General features: G+C 42.1%; 1 protein-coding gene and 1 pseudogene across 1 annotated transcript in view; one reads left to right on the top strand and one right to left on the bottom strand.

Moving 5' to 3' along the window:
* The window catches only part of LOC135050104 (EF-hand calcium-binding domain-containing protein 14-like), a 327,290-nt gene that overhangs the window by 71,302 nt on the left and 232,254 nt on the right, over window positions 1-23,734 (top strand). Inside the window, exons 6-7 of the mRNA XM_063956272.1 lie at window positions 1,720-1,806; window positions 18,088-18,162. Coding sequence (XP_063812342.1) covers window positions 1,720-1,806; window positions 18,088-18,162 — 162 coding nt within the window. The remainder of the gene's footprint in view (window positions 1-1,719; window positions 1,807-18,087; window positions 18,163-23,734) is intronic.
* Window positions 21,483-21,600, bottom strand: LOC134947733 (5S ribosomal RNA; annotated as a pseudogene).

The following is a 23,734-nucleotide window of genomic DNA, read 5'->3' as shown; positions in this document are numbered from 1 at the left end:
AGGTTGGCCAGATTTGGGGCTGGTGGCGCAGCCACCTGTCCTAAATGTGGAGCCACTGGCGGATCGTTTTGGCACCTGGTGTGGGAGTGTCCATACTTACAGGCATTTTGGGCTGGGGTCGGGTCGATTCTGGAACGTACGGGGATACCGAGAGGAATGTTGACTCCGGGATTTTGCATTCTGGGAATGGGGGGACCTGAATCTGGGTCTAGGAGGGAGGACTTATATGCTCGCAGTATCTGCGCCCTCGCCAAGGTGTGTATTGCGCGGACATGGATGGCCCCACATTCCCCTACGATGTCTGCTATAAAGGCCCTGGTGAATGACACAGTACTGAAGGATCGATATATCTATATGAAAAAGAATGCTCTTCCTAAACATGAGAAGATATGGTACTATTGGATTAATTCTACATATTCTTCCCCTGCCCTTAGAATTTAGAATTTAAAGAATTCATTAATTGACATGCCGCACGCCTTCTACGACAGCCCAGCTGCCTGGGTCCCGGGGGGACGAGCCAGGCTCCTCTCCCGTATCACACACTATAGGGATTACGCACCTCGCCTCGCACAACTGTATGACTCTAGGCTAGATGGAGTTGTTTTGATTTGCTCTGTTTATGGTTTGTAGCCTTTATCAGGCCTTATAGTTGGGGGGGGGGGGTTATTGTAGTATTTCGGGGAGAAAACAAGAAATGTTAGTATGTGTTTGACATTTGATTGCAGACTTTAGAGAACCTGGTATATGCAGAATGACAACATACGGTCCTGCGATTACCAGCTTCATCATGCAGTATATATATTGTTTGAGAAGGATATGGGCATGAACATATTGTGTAATAATAATTGAAGTTCCCAGTGTACACTGAAATGTCTGTAACGATTTTATCCTTGTTGAATAAAAATACTCTAAAAAAAAAAAATGTCCCACCAATCAATCAGAGGGCCCCTCTGTAAAAGATGGCCGGTGTTTTGCTGTGAGCATCTGCATTTTATCAAACCAACCCCAATAAATAAATAATGGTGGGAAAGCGCCACTGAAGTCTATAGTGAAAACATTGTATCCTTTTCTGGCAACTACAAGGTTAATCTCTATTAACCTTGTGGTTTTCTTCACTAGCCACAAGGTAATAGAGGTTAATCTTGTGGTTTCCATAATAGGGTACAATGTTTTCCCCCAAAAAATATTGGATCATAATCAATGGAACATCAGAGACTATCATAACCATCTCAACTTTGATTTCCCCAGCCACCAGGTACATACTGGGGGTGTGGGGGATTTACATTTTGCTGACTGATAAGCAGTGATCGACAGCATGGCAGAATCTGGGGGAGGTTACAGGGAGGCAGAGTGGCCAGGAAGTCCCTCTGTGATTGGAGACTACTAGAAGATTATTTTCCAGCAGCTGGTGACTCTGTGTATCTGACTGGTGTCATCATTTGTGAACAGATCAGATAAAGCACTATCTGGTGTGGTCGCAAGCCATGTTATCATACCAGGCAAGTTGTGAAGCCACCTGTGCTCAATTATGGCTATACATAAACCTGGACTGTTAATGTGCCTTGAGGGCCAAGGTTGGGAAACATTGCTCTAGTGTTATGGTAAATTCATATGAAAATTTCAGATCATAATAATTTTAATACCATGTCTTTTAGCTTCAATTTAAATATTATTTTAAGGAAATAATGTTGGATTAACTTAAACTTGCTCTTCATTTAGAATATAAAATCAATCAAGAAAATTGTTTCCAGTCAAGGAGAGGATATAAAAGCTCTAATGGCCCATCAACAAGCTGACAGGATAAAGGTATACCATACAGCATTTTGTATTTGAATGCATGTATTTACTTGCAAAATTGCCCGTATTATTGAGAGTTACAAAAAGTTAAACACAGAAATTAAAAATATTAATAGAAAACATCTATAAAAAAATGATCATTGTGCCATGGGTTTCTTAAATTGCCATGGTGAAAGAATCAGTTGAGTTTGCTGTGCAAATGTACTTCAGTAGTGTCACTGTTAACAGACTTTTTTTATCATGCCCACTTTCGAAAATGACAAATAAAAATTATACATTTGCATAATTAGGAGCTAATTCAATATCAGTATGTGATTTTCACTCATGGTTTAAATGACGTGGAACATGTATGTTGGGTGTTGCTTTGATATGAAATTTGCAATTGTTTATTTCAAACTTTCTACAAACTTGTATATACACATTTAAATATCACTAGAGAAGCCTTAATTACTCCAAAAAATTCTAGCCATTTTTATTTACTGAAATTTAACACCATTCAAGTGATACTAACATTCTTCTAAAATGTTCTATATTATACTATAGGCGAGTTGTAATGCCGTCCCAGTTTGGTGGCAGTGCGGGATGCGTTTTTTTTTAAAGTGGCAATAACTTTCAACAGTGGGCCCCAAACTTTCTTGAATCATGGCACCCGACAGGATCAGCATTTTTTTCATGGCACCCCTAGGATAAGTTTTTTATTGATAAATATGTGGAATAAATATAAAATTAAGTAAATTTTGCCTACTGTACCTGTCATCCTTTGAGTTATGAGGTGGTGTACAGTTGTTATTCTGATAGTCCACATGTTTTATGATTGGCAGCCACTAGCACTTTGACCATAAATATATTAATTTGGTCCTGAACCACCAACCTAAGGCACCCCTGTATGAGCCGTGCGGCACTCCAGCATGCCTAGGCACACTGTTTGAGAACCACTGACTTACAAGGCATGGTTTTGACTTGTAAGTGATTGCCCCTTTAAAAGAAAGTCCTGCGTGGCCTTCGAACTCGGTCGACATTACATCCCACCCTATATGGCTATTTTATCAGGATATTTTACTCAGACATTCATGTACTTCACATAGGTCACAGTCGGGTCCCCAGCACTTGTGCAATGGAGCTGACAGGTGCCGGGACCAGTGCATGTGCACAGGCGGTGGCTTAAGTACGCATGCACATGGTGGATTTTACTGGTGGGGGGGTAAATATGGAAATAGGTAGCCCATAGGCAAATATTGCCACTGATTGTAAGGTAATCTGGAGCGTCCATCATGAAAATATCTTGCAACATGTGCATAACGTTAACCCTGCAGTTTATTGACTTGGCCACTTAATTTAATTGCAAACCCTTATGTAGATAATGCTCTTGCAACAAAAAGCATAGGAAAAATACTGGAAAGGAAAGGTTTGTCTCTTTGTTGGCGCACTTGTAGAAAGAAGGTAAGTATAATTAAAATTTAACTTTTAATATAATAAATTAAAATGCCTGATGATGTGAAAAAGTTGCAAGACAAAGATTACAAACAATACACTGAATAAAAATCAATATCAAATTCACTTGTGTGTCTTTATTGTATTAATATCACTTTTGTGTGTGTGCAAAGATTCCTGAAACCAACCTCAAAATTGTTGACTACTGGAATTAAACCCTTATTTACTAAGGTACCCTATAAATTGCCTGACATTATCTATTCAGGTTGCAGGGGGGTATATAGCAGTGTCTAATGTAGGGGTGGGCAAAATACGGCCCGCGGGCCGGATGCGGCCCGCAAACCGATCCTATCTGGCCCACTGCCTCCCACCAGCGAACAATGACAAGCGGCCCAAATGGCTGAGCTGCTTGTCATTGCTCTGAGCTGCAGTACCTCCAAGCTGCCGGCGGCGCCTCTCTCCCCTGCTGCTGCGTTGTAGCAGCCTCCTCCCTCCTCCAGAGTCCCCAGTGACAACGGCTGGGTTCAGCCGAAAAGGGGCGGAGCTATGTGCCGAGGAGGGGGCGGGGATACACGGGACCTCAGGGGGCGGAGCTACACGGGACAAGAGCCAGACTTGTACAAAATAGATCCATCCTTCCTGCCACTGCCAGCCAGCCAGATCAGTAAAGTTAATGGGAAAAGTGAGTGAGAGAAAGAAAGGGTGTGTGTGTGTGTGTGTGTGTGTGTGTGTGTGTGTGTGTGTGTGTGTGTGTGTGTGTGTGATAGTGTACGTATATTTGTGTGTGCCGGCAGTGCCGTCAGTCTGCTTTTAGGTTTGGGGGAGAGATCTTTAGCTCTCGCTGTACCAACCCCTCCCGTTGTCTGTCACCATGTCACCCCTGTGTTCTGTCACGTATAACCCCCCCCCAGTGTTCTTTCACTGTCACCCCCCGTGTTTTGTCATTGTGTCACCCCCCCGTGTTCTGTCACCGTGTCACCCCCACCGTGTTCTGTCACCGTGTCACACCCACCGTGTTCTGTCACCCCCCCGTGTTCTATCACCGTGTCACACCCACCGTGCTGTCACTGTGTCACCCCCCCCGTGTTCTGTCACCGTGTCACATCCCCCGTGTTCTGTCACCATGTCACACCCCCCGTGTTCTGTCACCGTATCACCCCCCCCGTGTTCTGTCACCATGTCACCCCCACTGTGTTCCGTCACCGTGTCACACACCCCCGTGTTCTGTCACCGTGTCACCCCCACCATGTTCTGTCACCGTGTCACACACCCCGTGTTCTGTCACTGTCACCCTCCCTCCCCGTGTTCTGTCACTGTGTCACACCTTTCCCCAGGGGCCATAAGACACTGGATAATTTGCTTGCTGCACAATAATTATCCTAAATAAAATGTTAATGTGTAAAAGGGGGCTCCACCTGCTGTAATGTGTAAAAGGGGCTCTACCTTCCATACTGTGTAAAAGGGGCTCTATCTGGTGTAATGTGTGTAAGTGGCGCTGTGTGGCACAATTTGAATAATGGAGACTATTGTGCAGCCTAATATGAATCTGTATTATTTTTTGACCACACCCCTTCCACATGAAGCACGTCCCTATATTTTTGGAAAGTGGGGGGAGCTGCTATTTTGTATGTGGCCCTTGGATACTGACATGAAATGTCAAGTGGCCCCTCAGCTGAAATAATTGCCCACCACTGGTCTAATGGTGTATATTTAAACCCTTATTCTATACTCATAATTATGCGTACATACATGGAACCAGCCGTGCCAATTCTATATATGGTGAATAAGCTATTGTCTCTTCAATAATACTTGAGTCAATGCCATCTGACACCAATGGAATATATTCCCAAGTATATAAATATTGTAATTGAATCTATATTTATGGGACAGGTATCTCAGTGTTGAATCCCTGTGGCAGGACAATTTGCATCAATAGCTTTTACTAATATTTAGACTATCTCTAGAGATTGATTGGGACACTCTACCATATTGTCTGAGATATGAATAATGGATTCCCAGACAAATGTGCCTTAATCCCGTACCTGAGTATCAGATGAGAATATTGCTCTAGATTGCCTGTAATGTTATTTGTTATAGGCTGGTTACTTTATTCCCAATTACTATATTATTTAGTGTGGTTGGGAATCGAAAGCTGTAAGACTGCTGTAGTTATCCACCATATTATATAGGATGTATTAGAATACAGTAAGCCTAATCATGCCACACCTTTACCAGGGCTATTGTCACTTGTAATAGACGCATACTATGACATACTATTGTTAATCATATAACTGTTGCATTCATTATCTTTCATAGTATGAATGTAACTGATCCCATAAATTATACACTATAACTTTACTGTCGTTGTATTATACAGCTTAATTAGAGTTGAATACCCTCTAAATTTTAAGCAGACATTAGCTATTCACTCTGCCCGCTCACTATATTGGGTATTTCTAGTCAATATTGGAATACTGCCACAAAATCACCATGTGTAATTCTTAATATCCCATTTCATATGGTGTGGATTTTGTAGCCCATTAGCTCATTTCCAATGTATCTATTCTGTTGCTATCCCAAAGGTGGCAACAGTTGCGACAATAGTTACAAGTTTTTTTTTACCATTAAACAGACACAGGTTATTCACTTTGTCTGTTTGTTACATAAAATATTGCAGGCAGATGGCAAAGTGAATCTGTGTGTTGTGCTGATACAGTACTGCAGGATATGCTCGCATCTACGTGTCAGAGACATGGCTCCGACATTTAGGCTTTTTCTATTAAATAGGAGTAGGTCATTCACTGTATCTGTTTATTACATAGAGACTCTCCAATATGTACCAATATAGACCTGTATAATATATTTATTCGGTTCAGCAAAACATACTCATATTGGTATATTAGAGATACAGCTCTCCCTTCTGCTTAACATGGGAATCCCACTGTTAGATGGATATTACCATATGTAAATTATTTCAGCAGGCACTTGTCCCATCTACGACCCTATCTCTCAAATTTACTTGGTGTAGTGCACTCAGTATTATAAATTTCTTAAATTAAATTAAATATTGCACACACATTATAGTACATATTGATGTTAACACAATAAATCATACAATGAAAGAAACTAAATAAAACACATTTCTCACATAAAAAAATGCTTGTGTCAGGAAGCAGTCTGTCGCACTGAGAAACGCGCTGCAGAGACAAAAGAGGGGTAATTCAGATCTGATCGTAGATGTGCAAAATTTAGCACATTTACAATCATTTACTCTGACATGTGGGGGGACGCTCAGCATAGGGATAATCCGCCCCGCATGTCTGGCTCTGCGCCCCCTGCAAGGGTGCAAAAGCATTGCAAGGCATCGATTCTTTTGCACCAGCCGAGTAGCTCCCTGCCAGCACAGCTGCTGTGCGCTGGCAGTGGGCTACCTGCCATGTCCCGGGTCGCAGCGGCTGCATGTGACATCATCCAGCCGCCGTGGTCCACCCCCATAATGGTCCAAACACGCCTTCGTTGTCTGGACTGCGCCCCGCCAATGGCGTTCTAAAGCCATTGGCACGCCCCATCCCACCCCGCAAACGCCTCTGCCTGTCAATCAGGCAGAGGCAATCGCAGCCCATAGATGCTTTTAGCATCTCACTTGGCTCCCGGGGTGCGCACTCCACATATGGATTCAAACTGCGATCGCTGCCACTGCAGTGATCCAGTCTGAACTAGGCCCATGGTGAGATATCCAGTTCCTTTTTTCATTTTATGATTTATCATCAACATTTTTTATTTCCTATGCTGTTTTAAAATATGGAGTTTTGTGCTGTAATATATATTTTATTGGGTCAGAAATTTGAAAACGCCTGTCTTCTCATAAATTGCTTGTATTGTCAATTATACAGTATATTAATTTATAAACTGAGTGAGATTAATATCTTAAATATACTGTATCTTGCTGTACAGTATACCTTTGTATACCACTGGTTTTTGGGAGTGAATGAATGACATATGTGCTTCTATCATTTGATTTAATAAAATTCATATTTCACTAGTTGGCTAATCTTCTCTATGAATTTCTCTAATTATTAGAGTTAAACCCCATACATACTAGACGAGAAAGTAAAAGATCTCGCTCAGAAGGACCAATCTAAGCGAGATCTTTTACAATCTCGTCCAGTGTGTACACTCAATGTTGTTAACGATATGTGACCCCCTAACTAGTCTGAACATGTACAGACTAGGGAGGTCCTCGTTAATGACAGCCATGCAGTGTCGCCGTCCCCCCTGCCTCCCCTCCACCATCGCTCCCTTCCATGCTGGCATCGGCAAGTGTGTATGCACCTGCAGAAGCCGGCACCCCGCCAAGTCCCTGCCACCACCAATATCGGCATTGACGGGGTCTTGGCTAGTGTGTATGAGGTTTAAGTGATTAGATCTCTACTACATGGAATAATTCTGATCACAGCTAGAGCCCACACATGTTTTTTAATTAGAGCTCTCACAATTTTTGGTTTTGCTAATTACTCCTACCATTTTGAAAGAAAATATATAACCAGCTCAAGAAAAACACACACAATCCCCTTGAAACTTTTTGTCAAGTCCCCTACTCTCCCAGGCTGTGTTTGGTGTATATATATATATATATATATATATATATATATACATATACGAGAACCAAGGTGCAGGCACTCACCAAAGAAGAGTTCAAACAGGCATTTAATGATAACTCACGGACATAGATACAAAAAGTGTCGACATTTCGGTCATAGCACGACCTTCATCAGGACTCAATAATGTACAGCAGCAAAGATGTTACCCAATGGACCACCATTCACCAAATGTTCCCTGGGCTCCCTATTTAAGGCAACAAACCACTTAGGTCCCACCCCCTAGCCAATTAATACAGGAAGTGTATCAAAGTGCTTAAACCCACGTAATAATTAGAGATGTGCACCTGAAATTTTTCAGGTTTTGTGTTTTGGTTTTGGATTCTGTTCTGCGGCCATGTTTTGGATTCAGACGCGTTTTGGCAAAACCTCCCTGAAATTTTTTGTCGGATTCGGGTGTGTTTTGGATTCAGGTGGGGTTTTTTTTCAAAAAAAACTCAAAAACAGCTTAAATAATAGAATTTGGGGGTCATTTTGATCCCATAGTATTATTAACATCAATAACCATAATTTCCACTAATTTCCAGTCTATTCTGAACACCTCACACCTCACAATATTATTTTTAGTCCTAAAATTTGCACCGAGGTCGCTGGATGACTAAGCTAAGCGACCCAAGTGGATGGCACAAACACCTGGCCCAACCTTGGAGTGGCACTGCAGTGTCAGATAGGATGGCACTTAAAAAAATAGTCCCCAAACAGCACATGATGCAAAGAAAAGAGAAAAAGAGGTGCACTGGGGTCGCTGTATGGCTAAGCTAAGCGACACAAGTGGGCGGCACAAACACCTGGCCCATCTAGGAGTGGCGCTGCAGTGTCAGACAGGATGGCACTTAAAAAAATTGGCCCCAAACATCACATGATGCAAAGATAAATAAATAAATAAATAAAAAAAGAGGTGCAATATGGAATTGTCCTTGGGCACTCCCACCCACCCTTATGTTGTATAAACAGGACATGCACACTTTAACAAACCCATCATTTCAGCGACAGGGTCTGCCACACGACTGTGGCTAAAATTACTGGTTGGTTTGGGCCCACACCAAAAAAAGAAGCAATCAATCTCTCCTTGCTCAAACTGGCTCTACAGAGGCATCATCATCCTCCGATTCCTCACCCCTTTCACTGTGTACATCCCCCTCCTCACAGAGTATTAATTCGTCCCCACTGGAATCCACCATCTCAGGTCCCTGTGTACTTTCTGGAGGCAATTGCTGGTGAATGTCTCCACGGAGGAATTGATTATAATTCATTTTGATGAACATCATCTTCTCCACATTTTGTGGAAGTAACCTCGTACGCCGATCGATGACAAGGTGACCGGCTGCGCTAAACACGCTTTCGGAGTACACACTGGAGGGGGGGCAACTTAGGCAAAATAAAGCCAGTTTGTGCAAGGGCCACCAAATTGCCTCTTTTTCCTGCCAGTATACGAACTGACTGTCTGACATGCCTACTTGGATGTGGTCACTCATATAATCCTCCACCATTCTTTCAATGGTGACAGAATCATATGCAGTGACAGTAGACGACATGTCAGTAATCGTTGGCAGGTCCTTCAGTCCGGACCAGATGTCAGATTTCGTTCCTGACTGCTCTGCATCGCCACCAGCGGGTGGTTTTGGAAATCTGATCCTTTTCCTGGCAGCTCCAGTGGTGGGAGAAAATTAAGGAGGAGCTGTTGGCGGGTCACGTTCCGCTTGACTTGACAAGTGTCTCACCAGCAGGTCTTTGAACATGTGCAGACTTGTGTCTGCGGAAAGAGAGATACAACATAGGCTTTAAACCTAGGATCGAGCACGGTTGCCAAAATGTAGTACACTGATTTCAACAGATTGACCATCCGTGAATCCTGGTTAAGTAAATGAAGGGCTCCATCCACAAGTCCCACATGCCTAGTGGAATCGCTCTGTTTTAGCTCCTCCTTCAATCTCTCCAGCTGCTTCTGCAAAATCCTAATGAGGGCAATGACCTGGCTGATAGTGTCTGAACTGACTTCACGTGTGGCAAGTTCAAAGGGTTGCAGAACCTTGCACAACGTTGAAATCATTCTTCACTGCTCTTTAGTCAGGTGCATTCCCCCTCCTTTGCCTATATCATAGGCAGATGTTTAGGCTTGAATGGCCTTTTGCTGCTCCTCCATCCTCCGAAGCATATAGAGGGTTGAATTCCACCTCGTTACCACCTCTTGCTTCAGATGATGGCGTGTTCAGGAGTGTTTGCTGGTGCTCCAGTCTTCGGCATGCGGTGGCTGAATGCTGAAAGTGGACCGCAATTCTTTGGGCCACCGACAGCATCTCTTGCACGCCCCTGTCATTTTTTAAATAATTCTGCACCACCAAATTCAATGTATGTGCAAAACATGGGACGTACTGGAATTTGCCCACATGTAATGCACGCACAATATTGGTGGCGTTGTCCGATGTCACAAATCCCCAGGAGAGTCCAATTGGGGTAAGCCATTCTGCGATGATGTTCCTCAGTTTCCGTAAGAGGTTGTCAGCTGTGTGCCTCTTATGGAAAGCGGTGATACAAAGCGTAGCCTGCCTAGGAATGAGTTGGCATTTATGAGATGCTGCTACTGGTGCCGCCGCTGCTGTTGTTGCTGCGGGAGGCAATACATCTACCCAGTGGGCTGTCACAGTCATATAGTCCTGAGTCTGCCCTGCTCCACTTGTCCACATGTCTGTGGTTAAGTGGACATTGGGTACAACTGCATTTTTTAGGACACTGGTGACTCTTTTTCTGACATCTGTGTACATTTTCGGTATCGCCTGCCTAGAGAAATGGAACCTAGATGGTATTTGGTACCGGGGACACAGTACCTCAATGAAGTCTCTAGTTGCCTCTGAATTAATGGTGGATACTGGAACCACGTTTCTCACCACCCAGGCTGACAAGACCTGAGTTATCCGCTTTGCAGCAGGATGACTGCTGTGATATTTCATCTTCCTCGCAAAGGACTGTTGGACAGTCAATTGCTTACTGGAAGTAGTACAAGTGGTCTTCCGACTTCCCCTCTGGGATGACGATCGACTCCCAGCAGCAACAACAGCAGCGCCAGCAGCAGTAGACGTTACACTCAAGGATCTATCGGAGGAATCCCAGTCAGGAGAGGACTCGTCAGACTTGCTAGTGACATGGTTTGCAGGACTATTGGCTTTCCTGTCTAAGGAGGAAATTGACACTGAGGGAGTTGGTGGTGTGGTTTGCAGGAGCTTGTGTACAAGAGGAAAGGATTTAGCTGTCAGTGGACTGCATCCGCTATCACCCAAAGTTTTTGAACTTGTCAATGACTTCTGATGAATGCGCTCCAGGTGACGTATAAGGGAGGATGTTCTTAGGTGGTTAACGTCCTTACTCCTACTTATTACAGCTTGACAAAGGCAACACACGGCTTGACACCAGTTGTCCGCATTTGTGTTGAAATAATTCCACACCGAAGAGGTGATTATTTTTGTATTTTGACCAGGCATGTCAATGGTCATATTCATCCCAGGGTGCCTGACTTAAACAAACCACCTCACCATCAGAATCCTCCTTGTCAATTTCCTCCTCAGCGCCAGCAACACCCATATCCTCATCCTGGTGTACTTCAACAGTGACATCTTCAATTAGACTATCAGGAACTGGACTGTGGGTGCTCCTTCCAGCACTTGCAGGGGGCGTGCAAATGGTGAAAGGAGCCAACTCTTCCCATCCAGTGTTGGGAAGGTCAGGCATCGCAACCGACACAATTGGACTCTCCTTGGGGATTTGTGATTTAGAAGAACACACAGTTTCGTTGCTGTGCTTTTGCCAGCTTAACTCTTTTCATTTTTCTAGCGGGAGGATGAGTGCTTCCATCCTCATGTGAAGCTGACCCACTAGTCATGAGGAACAAAGGAGAGGGCCTTAGCTGTTCCTTGCCACTCCATGTCATAAATGGCATATTGGCAAGTTTACGCTTCTCCTCAGATGCTTTTAATTTAGATTTTTGGGTCATTTTACTGAACTTTTGTTTTTGGGATTTTACATGCTCTCTACTATTACATTGGGCATCGGCCTTGGCAGACGACGTTGATGGCATTTCATAATCTCTGCCATGACTAGTGGCAGCAGCTTCAGCACTAGGTGGAAGTGGATCTTGATCTTTCCCTATTTTACCCTTAACATTTTTGTTCTCCATTATTTAATGTGTGGAATTATATGCCAGTAATATTATTATATCAATAGCAATGGCCTACTGTACTGTCCTACTATATACTACTCACAACAATGCAGCACAGATATGGATACTTGAAGTGACACGGAGCTGCAAGATACAGCAATGGACTACTGCACTGTACAACTATATACTGTTGGTCACCAAAATGCTGCACTGTCCTACTATATACTGCTCACAACAATGCAGCACAGCTATGGATACTTGAAGCGACATGGAGCTGCAAGGTACAGCAATGCACTAGTTTACTGTACAACTATATACTGTTGGTCACCAAAATTCTGCACTGTCCTACTATATACTGCTCACAACAATGCAGCACAGATATGGATACTTGAAGTGACATGGTGCTGCAAGATACAGTAATGGACTACTGTAATGTACTACTACTGTTGGTAACCAAAATGCTGCACTGTCCTACTATATACTGCTCACAATGCAGCACAGATATGGATACTTGAAGTGACACGGAGCTGCAAGATACAGCAATGGACTACTGTACTATACTACTACTGGTGGTCACCAAAATGCTGCACTGTCCTACTATATACTGCTCACAAAAATGCAGCACAGATATGGATACTTGAAGTGACACAGAGCTGCAAGATACAGCAATGGACTACTGTACTGTACAACTATATACTGTTGGTCACCAAAATGCTGCACTGTCCTACTATATACTGCTCACAACAATGCAGCACAGATATGGATACTTGAAGTGACACGGAGCTGCAAGATACAGCAATGGACTACTGTACTGTACAACTATATACTGTTGGTCACCAAAATGCTGCACTGTCCTGCTATATACTGCTCACAACAATACAGCACAGATAAGGATACTTGAAGTGACACGGAGCTGCAAGATACAGCAATGGACTACTGTACTGTACTACTACTGGTGGTCACCAAAATGCTGCACTGTCCTACTATACACTGCTCACAAAAATGCAGCACAGATATGGATATTTGAAGTGACACGGAGCTGCAAGATACAGCAATGGACTACTGTACTGTACTACTACTGGTGGTCACCAAAATGCTGCACTGTCCTACTATATATAATATATACAATAGTATATACTGGTCACAAAACAATGCAGCAGATATTGAGCACTGATGATTAGGATACTGTCTACAACTGAGTCTGACACGGAGCTGCAGGATACAGCAATGGCCTACTGTACTGTACTACTATAATTATATACTGGTGGTCCCCACAATGCAGCACACTAAGCACAGATATCTGCAGCACACTGAGCACAGATATGGAGCTTTTCAGGCAGAGAACGAGATATTTGCAGCACACTGAGCACAGATATTTGCAGCACACTGAGCACAGATATGGAGCTTTTCAGGCAGAGAACGTAGCCACGTCCTCTCTGTTCAATCTCCAATGCACGAGTGAAAATAGCGGCGACGCGCGGCTCTTTATATGGAATACGAATCTTGCGAGAATCCGACAGCGGGATGATGATGTTCGTCCTCGTTCGGGTTAACTGAGCAAGGCGGGAAAATCCGAGGCTGCCTAGGACCCGTGTAAAATAGGGGAAGTTCGGGGGTTTGGATCTCAACGAACCGAACGCGCTTATCTCTCGTAATAATTAGAGATGAGCGGGTTCGGTTCCTCGAGATCCGAACCCCCCGGAACTTCACCCATATTACACGGTTCTGAGGCAGCCTCGGATCTTCCCGCCTTGCTCGGTTAACCAGAACGCCCCCGAACATCATCATCCCGCTGTCGAATTCTCACGAGATTCGTATTCTATATAAGGAGCTGCGCGTCGCCGCCATTTTCACTCGTGCTTTGGAGATGATAGCGAGAGGATGTGGCTGCGTTCTCTCAGTTTCTGTGGTCACTGTTCAGTGTGCGGCAAATATCTGTGCTAAGTGTGCTGCAAATATCTGTGCACAATGTGCTGCAAATATCTACATTCTCTGCCTGAAAACGCTCCATATCTGTGCTGCATTGTAGGAGGACAGTGCAGAATTTTGCTGACCACCAGTATATATATATAGCAGTACGGTACATTAGTCCATTGCTCTACCTCTGTGTCGTCAAGTATACTATCCATATCTGTGCTGCATTTTAGTTGTGCGCAGTATATAGTAGGAGGACAGTGCAGAATTTTGCTGACCACCAGTATATATATATATAGCAGTACGGTACAGTAGTCCATTGCTCTACCTCTGTGTCATCAAGTATACTATCCATATCTGTGCTGCATTGTAGTTGTGTGCAGTGTATAGTAGGAGGACAGTGCAGAATTTTGCTTACCACCAGTATATATATAGCAGTACGGTACATTAGTCCACTGCTCTACCTCTGTGTCGTTAAGTATACTATCCATATCTGTGCTGCATTGTAGTTGTGCGCAGTATATAGTAGGAGGACAGTGCAGAATTTTGCTGACCACCAGTATATATATATATATATATATATATATATAGCAGTACAGTACAGTAGTCCATTGCTCTACCTCTGTGTCGTCAAGTATACTATCCATATCTGTGCTGCATTGTAGTTGTGCGCAGTATTTAGTAGGAGGACAGTGAAGAATTTTGCTGACCACCAGTATATATATATATATATATATATAGCAGTACAGTACAGTAGTCCATTGCTCTACCTCTGTTTCGTCAAGTATACTATCCATATCTGTGCTGCATTGTAGTTGTGTGCAGTAATTAGTAGGAGGACAGTGCAGAATTTTGCTGACCACTAGTATATATATATAGCAGTACGGTACAGTAGTCCATTGCTCTACCTCTGTGTCATCAAGTATACTATCCATATCTGTGCTGCATTGTAGTTGTGTGCAGTATATAGTAGAAGGACAGTGCAGAATTTTGCTGACCACCAATATATATATATAGCAGTATGGTACATTAGTCCATTGCTCTACCCCTGTGTCGTCAAGTATACTGTCCATATCTGTGCTGCATTGTAGTTGTGCGTAGTATATAGTAGGAGGACAGTGCAGAATTTTGCTGACCACCAGTGTATATATATATATATATATATATATATATATAGTATATATATATATATATATATATATTGCAGTACGGTACATTAGTCCATTGCTCAACCTCTGTGTCATCAAGTATACTATCCATATCTGTGCTGCATTGTAGTTGTGCGCAGTATATAGTAGGAGGACAGTGCAGAATTTTGCTGACCACCAGTATATATATATATATATATATATATAGCAGTACGGTACAGTAGGCCATTGCTATTGATATATTACTGGCATATAATTCCACACATTAAAAGATGGAGAACAAAAATGTGGAGGGAGGCCGGCCACTTGGGTCGCTTAGCTTAGCCATCCAGCGACCTTGGTGCACCTCTCTTTTTTTCTTTGCATCATGTGCTGTTTGGGGACTATTTTTTTAAGTGCCATCCTGTCTGACACTGCAGTGCCACTCCTAGATGGGCCAGGTGTTTGTGCCGGCCACTTGTGTCGCTTAGCTTAGTCATCCAGCGACGTCTGTGCAAATTTTAGGACTAAAAATAATATTGTGAGGTGTTCAGAATAGACTGGAAATGAGTGGAAATTATGGTTATTGAGGTTAATAATACTATGGGATCAAAATGACCCCCAAATTCTATGATTTAAGCTGTTTTTGTGGGGTTGTTTTTTTTTAAAAACCACCCGAATCCGACAAAAAATTTTCGGGGAGGTTTTGCCAAAACGCGTCCGAATCCAAAACACGGCCGCGGAACCGAATCCAAAACCAAAACACAAAACCTGAAAAATTTCCGGTGCACATCTCTAGTAATAATAAGAGTAAACTCATTCTCATGGACCTGCTAAGCAGGCGATTAGCCTAGTGAGAACCAAGGATACTTACAAATTTGCTCTTTAAAAAGAAAACAGACAAGAAACAAATAATCACGGCCGCGACCGGAAGTACTGTGCATTCCACAGTGTGTGGAACGCATCAGGTGACCGGAAGCCGGAACCGGAAGTGGCGCTATAAGCGTCAAATGGCCCTGTTCAAGCCTTTATAATGTAGACAAATAAACACGCTGTTCTGGCGCCATATTAACTATTGGCAAAATTGCCCTTGCATCAAATTTTGTGAAACCAAACTGTCATTCATTATAGCAAAAAAAAATTAACTTCTCAATAATGAACCCATGTGGTATTTGCCAGGTAATAGGGAGCCACATGGACATAAACCCACACAAATGTCACAAACAAGACAACATATAAACATTAAAAGTTCCATTTATAAAAAATCGGACAAACCCCAAAGAAAAAAGACTTAGGGTATTGAAACATCACCACATATTGTCTCAGGAAAAGCTCCTGTCAGATAAGACAAGATACCTGCCTTATACGGATTCCACTAGTGCAATCATAGCCCCCTAACGCAAAAATGTATTATAAGGATTATATTCATTAAGCCCACGTGGAGCAACAGTGTCAAGCTGGTAAATCCATCTTGTTTCACGTTGGCGTAGAAGTTTCTCACGATCACCACCGCGTGTAGGAATAGAAATATGATCAATAAGCATGCATTTAATGCTTGATACTGAATGTCCAAGAGGCGCATAATGCTTAGCAACAGGCTTATCTGTTTCTTTAGTAGCTAAAGCTATACGTATGGAGTATCGATGGTTCGCCATACGATCTCTGAAGCAACGGGTTGTCATTCTGACGTAGTAAAGCCCACACGGGCATATGATGATATAGACATCATAGTCCATCTTGCAGTGTAACCGAAGTCTAATAGAGATTTTCTTTCTATTCCCACCCAGCGACCGCCTCTGCCTGTCAATCAGGCAGAGGCAATCGCTAGGCAACAAAAGCCGTCAGCTGTTTTGCATGCGCCGGCGCACTTCTGACCTGATCGCTGTGCTGCGATGAATGGCAGCGAGCGATCAGGTCAGAATGACCCCCTTTGATAGCAGATGGGCAAAACCTTGGCCCTCATTCTGAGTTGTTCGATCGCTAGCTGCATTTAGCAGCATTGCACACGCTAGGCCGCCGCCCTCTGGGAGTGTAACTTAGCTTAGCAGAATAGCGAACTAAAGATTAGCAGAACTGCTACTAAATAATTCCCTGCAGTTTCTGAGTAGCTCCAGACCTACTCCTACACTGCGATCATCTCAGTCCGTTTAGTTCCTGGTTTGACCTCACAAACACGCCCTGCGTTCGGCCAACCACTCCCCCGTTTCTCCAGCCACTCCTGCGTTTTTACCTGGCACGCCTGTATTTTTTAGCACACTCCCTGAAAACGGCCAGTTTCCGCCCAGAAACACCCACTTCCTGTCAATCACACTACGATCACTTGAGCGATGAAAATACGTTGCTTGAGCTTGTGTAAATCTACAAAGTTTTGTGTGAAAGTACTTAGCGCATGCGCGCTGTGTACCATGCGCATGCGCATTTTTGCTGTTTTTTCACTTGATCGCTGCACTGCGAAAATCGGCAGGGAGCGAACAACTCGGAATGACCACCCTTGTGCGCTGCAGGGGAGGCAGATATAACATGTGCAGAGAGAGTTAGATTTGGGTGGGTTATTTTGTTTCTGTGCAGGGTAAATACTGGCTGCTTTATGTTTACACTGCAATTTAGATTTCAGTTTGAACACACCCCACCCAAATCTAACTCTCTCTGCACATGTTACATCTGCCCCCCCTGCAGTGCACATGGTTTTGCCCATCTGCTAAAAAAAATTCTGCTACGATCAGGTCTGAATTACCACCACATTGATATGCATTTCTTCTCCTGTTTTCTTTTTGTTCTGTTCTATATTAGTACAGACGAATTAGCAATTTATCTTTGACGATGTCACTGTATTTGTTACAAACCATTTTTATGGCAATGGAAATATAATATATACAGATAAAACAACAGACTCAATATGAAAATGCTGTATTTCATTCTTAGAATTTAAAGGGTCAACTTCATTTGCAAATGAGCATTGTAATTTATACAGTAATTTGTATTTTATTACCTTTTATTAAATTTTTCACAGTACGAAAAAGTAATGGAACGACAGTTCAACAATAAGACCACAGCACTGAACAGCCTTCAAAATCGCCTGGAGGAGGTCAGTACAATTTTCTGTGCATTTTCAATTAATTTAATGGAAATTACATGCTTTTTACTGAAAATGTAATACAGTCTACAATAGATCTAGAGAAGCAGAAAATAGCCAAATGTCTTGTAATAAATACTGCTCATTAGAATTCCAATTGTTGGAAGGACTTTTATTCTAGCAGTGGAATATAATGTAACTAATTCAAAATCTTCAAGATCTTTTTTTTCTAAATGAGCTGTGTTTTGAAAGTGCTAGACTAGTGATGGCTTAACATGATTAAAACTTTTCCAAGTTCAAATCTTTAGCAGTAGAAACAGCAACAATAATTCCATCTGTGTAACCTTCTAAATATCATATTGGAGTTATTTATGTAGAGAAGTAAGGAAAAGAGAAAAGATAGAGAGTGGGATAATGTGTGGAGGGGACAGAGGGGGTAATTCAGACCTAATCGCTGCTGTGCATTTTTGCACAGCGGCCGATCAGGCACAAACTGAGCATGCGTATGCACCACAATGCGCAGGCGCGTCACACGGGTACAAAGTGGATCGCTGCTCAGCGAAGGGTTTGTGCAACGGATCCGTTCGCATGCGCGTTTGTGAGTGTCAACTGACCGTTTTCAGGGAGTGTTTGTAAAAACGCAGGCATGTCCACGCGTTTGCAGGGAGGGTTCATGACATAAATTCCGGTCCTGGACAGGCTGATGTGATTGCAGCTTGCAGTCTTGTGCAGTGACCATGTTGAATTTGATAAAAAAAACGGGTGACTTATTTTACAGGTGAGTTTGCTCAGATAATAACTATGGATACTTCAGGGGGCAAGAATTACTAATAGAATTAGATAAGTACTATAGATAGATAGATAGATAGATAGATAGATAGATAGATAGATAGATAGATAGATAGATAGATAGATAGATAGATAGATAGAGATATATATGTCTCGTATAATTGGAACTGAGTTAATAATGTTAATACCGGGGTGCCTTCCTTATGGTAATATAAAGCAACATATGGCTAATGACAAATGACAAATCCTCTGCCAGCACAAGAAAGACACAGGCGGCACTCCACGGGCTTCAATAAAAAAAACTGTGTATTAATCAATAAACATCTTACAGTCCGACGTTTCAACACCGCGCATGGTGTTTTTCTCAAGGACAGATGCTGATCAAACCCTTCACTGCCTATGATCCACTCCAGTGAATTCAGAGCCCCAGTGACTGTCCCACCTCCCTCTTCCCAGCATGCTTTGAGCGGCCAGCACACACAGGTATATGACACACTGACACAGCGGCGCAGTGCGGCACCAGTTTGAAGAGTGATGATTGATCTCATCGCCCTTCAGTTCCTTTGACACTGCCATGGCTACCTCACTGGCGCATCCTCTTCATTATTGCCCGCTGCGTAGCAGTGACCGGAGTATAATGGGTCAGTTTGACTCATTATACTGCTGCCAGCTGTGGGCCCCTTCATTGTGCTGGGCCTCGGTACAATGCACCGGCTGCCCCTGCGCAAGTTCCGCCACTGCAAAGTATCCAGTATTCAGTATCCTGAAGAGAAACTTAAGCTGACCATACATCAGAATGGCATCTTTGCAATAATCAATAATCAAAATAACCGGCCAGTGTGTGGAACCAAACAATAATTGTGTGTTTGATTCTACATGCCGAGAAATGGCAAAAAATGGTTGTCCCAACTAGCAGGAGATATGAGTGTTTGATTTTTTTTTCCCAACTAGTTACCCAATAATCATTCTAGTCTAGGAGGAAAGAATGGTAACACATTGCCTGTTGGCATTATAAAATCATAACTGTTAACATTGTGGTGTCAACATTGCAAATGTTGACCTAGTGAATAAATAGCCTGACTTTGCAGTAGAAATATTCCCTTAATATAATAACAAGATTGCATGATATTGGGAAGAGATTTCAGATACTATATGTATCCAGTTATTGATATTTTCCTTGGCCTCTTTTTACTACCTCTAGCACTCTGTAATGGTGTTAATTAAATTGATGATTTACAGTACCTCTGCCTCTGTAAAAAAAGTATAGGCAGTGTCCAGGTTGACCTCATATGGGTCATATGCATTAGGTCCACAGGTGCACAAGGTCAACACAGTCAAAAGGTCAACAGGTAAAAGGTAGACAATGCTTAGAGATGACAGATACAAAAGGCTGACATAGTCAAAAAGTTAACGTGACAATGGTCGACACACAAATAAATTATCAACACTTGTTTTTTTTGTTTTTTCATGTGTTTTAAACCTTGCTTGATTTACTATCCACATGGACTATGATTGCCAATAGTAACCTGTATCAAGTACAGTGGTAGCAGAGCAAACTATCTTGCCTAAAGTGTGTTGAGTGAAGTAACCCCTTGAAGTAACATGTTTACTTCGGTTGTGCTTAGATATGGTTACACATACAAAATGACACAAAAAATAAAAATAAAAACTTGTGTCAATCTTTTTTGTTTCGCCCATTATCATCTCAACCTTTTGACCTTGTTGACATTTTGTACCTGAAGTACAAACAAAGAAAAGAAAGAAGATTTTTTTGTTTGGTGCACTCTTCAAAAACTAAGCTGTAATGAACTCGTATGAGTCTGTAATATTGCAGAAATATAAAATGTACCTTTTATTCAATTCTTTCAAATATATCTTCCCCATGAAAATTAATTATTATATACTAAAAAATATCAGACAATATTTCAATGCGGCAGGGGTAGCGGGAATGTATATGCTAAGATACAGTTCCTGAATTGGACTTATAAGAGCACACCTGTGTACATTGGATATCAAATAAAAGGTTCAGAACCACGTTTATTAACTCCTGAGTGATGATGACATGAGGCATACAGTGAAAGTGCTAGAGTGATTTAACAAACGCCTAACTGGGATAATTCTACCCAGTGGTGCCCTGGATTGAGCATATAATGATACTCAGATAAATGTTGTCCCAGATTGGATGGACACCAAATTCCTGTTAAGGAGAATACTTATTATCTCTCAATAATCCCTCAAAAAAACTATGCAGAAGCTGAATAAACAATGCATATATTCCAAAAGTATCAAACATCAGTTAGTCAAACTTTTGATCATTATCACTGTAATAAAAAGGATAACTATGTCCTTTCAGTAACACATCTGGATCGCCTATACATCAGTTGAGTAGACAATATAGTGTAAACTGTCAACAGGTCATGGTTCTGATCATAGAATGAAGGAAAAGTGTTTTAGGAGCTGATTGCCAAGAGAGCTGGCAGAAAGTATAGAGAAAAAAAGATGAATCTGCTGTCAATGTTAGACCAGAGTTTCCCCAGTACTTTGACCTGCTACACTGGGTATTCTCAGGTGGTCTCCTGTCTGGTACTGGCCCAGCCCAATACTGCATAGCTTCCAAGATCGGACGAGATTGGGCATATGCAGTAGGGTATGATAGTAGGTGCTAGGAATTCCTACTATGATTTCTCCAGAATCATTGATGAGAGTTCACAAAAAAATGACCATAGTCAGTAGACCTAATAGAGTGTAAGGTGGGATCTGCTGTTGGTGTTAAGCAGGGAGTCTAGACCCACCAGCTGGAAAACTGCCATAGGCAATAAGGCTCACTGGATCACTAATGAGAGTCCCAGAATAATGAGGGAAATAATTAAGTAAAGGAACCTATAACAAATGATATTTGTGGCAAAGAAAATCTTCAGTATATCTGCTGAACCAGACTTGGGTGATACTAAAGTAATCAAAAAGGCATGTGTGTTAAATCACGCCCACGGGTATATATGAGGTTTTAAGGTGACTGTTCAACAGAATGAAACAAATGTATGCTTTTCCCAGTTATATTGATACAAAAAAATCCAACATTGTGTGGTGAAGACACATTGAAACATGTAACAAATGTCCAGCACTGTTCCTATCAGTGAAATATACCTAGGGGTATGTACTGTATGTCTTTGTGGAAAACAAAGACATACATGTGTCAACAAATAAAAATGCCTCTCATACAAGACAAAAAAAAACAGGTAGTTACCATATGGGACACAACACTAATGTGTAAACTAATTAAGATGTCAAATAACCCTTTTTACTGTAATCAGTCAAAGAATGCATATTGTTTTACACAGACCAGTAATACGAAGATTTTGGCACCATATAATCAGATACCAATATTGGTATGTGCCACACACTATTCAAGATAGCGCAGTGTGACGAAAAAAGCATGTGGTTGTAAGGGGGCAGTGGGGGAGAGGCTGGTGGGTGCGGGTCAGCAGCTGTCCCGTGCTATGAACTAGAAACCGAGAGCGGTGCCGCTGCATGTGCTGCAATGTTACCAGTGCCAGGATCCTTCTCCTCCCAATCTATTCATTACTGTATTTTCATGCTAAGTTATGCTCAGTTTCTGACTCCTGCACAGTTTAATCTTACACTTCAGGGGAATCTGTTTCCCCGTATCTCCTATTAACCATGTTTTAATTAGCATCCTCTGTGACATTTCATTCCATTATCATGAGCAACTTCTCTCTAAAGGATGAGCTCATTAACAATCCTAGATTAATGGACACAGAGGGTGATCCATTCTGCAGTACTTTGAAGTATTACACTGATTACAACTGGCATGATGACTTACATAAACTTAGAAACACCCTATATAGACAGTCTCGAATCCCATGGGACATCACAACACTTACCAACTATGCCAAACAAAAAAATCAGTCCTAGAGTTTTGAGACCCAAAGTCTTTCCCGCATTTCCTCTGGCTACTGACAATTTGAAGAAGGAATGGGAAGCAGCATTACTTAAATACTTAAATGCTCCCAGGACCTAATTCAATTACTAATAAAACATGACAACCTTATTTTAAAACCAATGTGAGAAAGCCATTGAGGAACTTGGCAAGAAATTGGAATCCTGGTAGAAGGATACATCCTTTCAGTCAACATTTTAACATAATAGATAGGAATTAGATCAATATGAACAAACCATCATTGATAAAAAATGCAATAAATCCAGTAGAGACAGAAGGGACTATTTTTAAGTGGAACACACAGCTGCATTATAACCCCTAAAGAAAACCACAAGGAGATTACAGTTCACCCAAAATAGAGTCTTCAGCTGGCGAGAAAACCTCACAAGAACAAGAAGGCAACACAGAACAATATTATAGAGATAAGGACACATATGGGGAGCTGTATTTTTTAGGAGGAAGCCAGAGAAACAGAGGCAGATATAAAACAAGAAGAAGAAAAGGAAAGGGAGCAAAAAGCACAGGAAGATGGGAAACATAGAGGATGTCTCAATATCCCATGAGAGCAAATCGAAAGTAAGGATCCCCCACCTCTAGATAGCCTCCAGATAATAAATCTGTCTAATAAACCACTGTCTGAAAAACATAAGACTATCTTAAGCAAATGTCTCTCTTTCACTCCCATGGAATCTTTTCATAGATTTATATCGGAGAAAGATCTAAGGCTATTTGGAAGAAAACTATTACTCAAAAAATTACTTGCACAACATAATTACACTACTAACACCAGTACCTCTCAGCAGGAATTTAATACACTACCAGCAGAAGAACAAGAGG

The sequence above is a fragment of the Pseudophryne corroboree genome, chromosome 1 (genome assembly GCF_028390025.1).
Source record: "Pseudophryne corroboree isolate aPseCor3 chromosome 1, aPseCor3.hap2, whole genome shotgun sequence".
NCBI lineage: Eukaryota > Metazoa > Chordata > Amphibia > Anura > Myobatrachidae > Pseudophryne > Pseudophryne corroboree.
The sequence above is the reverse complement of the archived record's forward strand: the minus strand, read 5'-3'. Positions and strand labels throughout refer to the sequence as shown.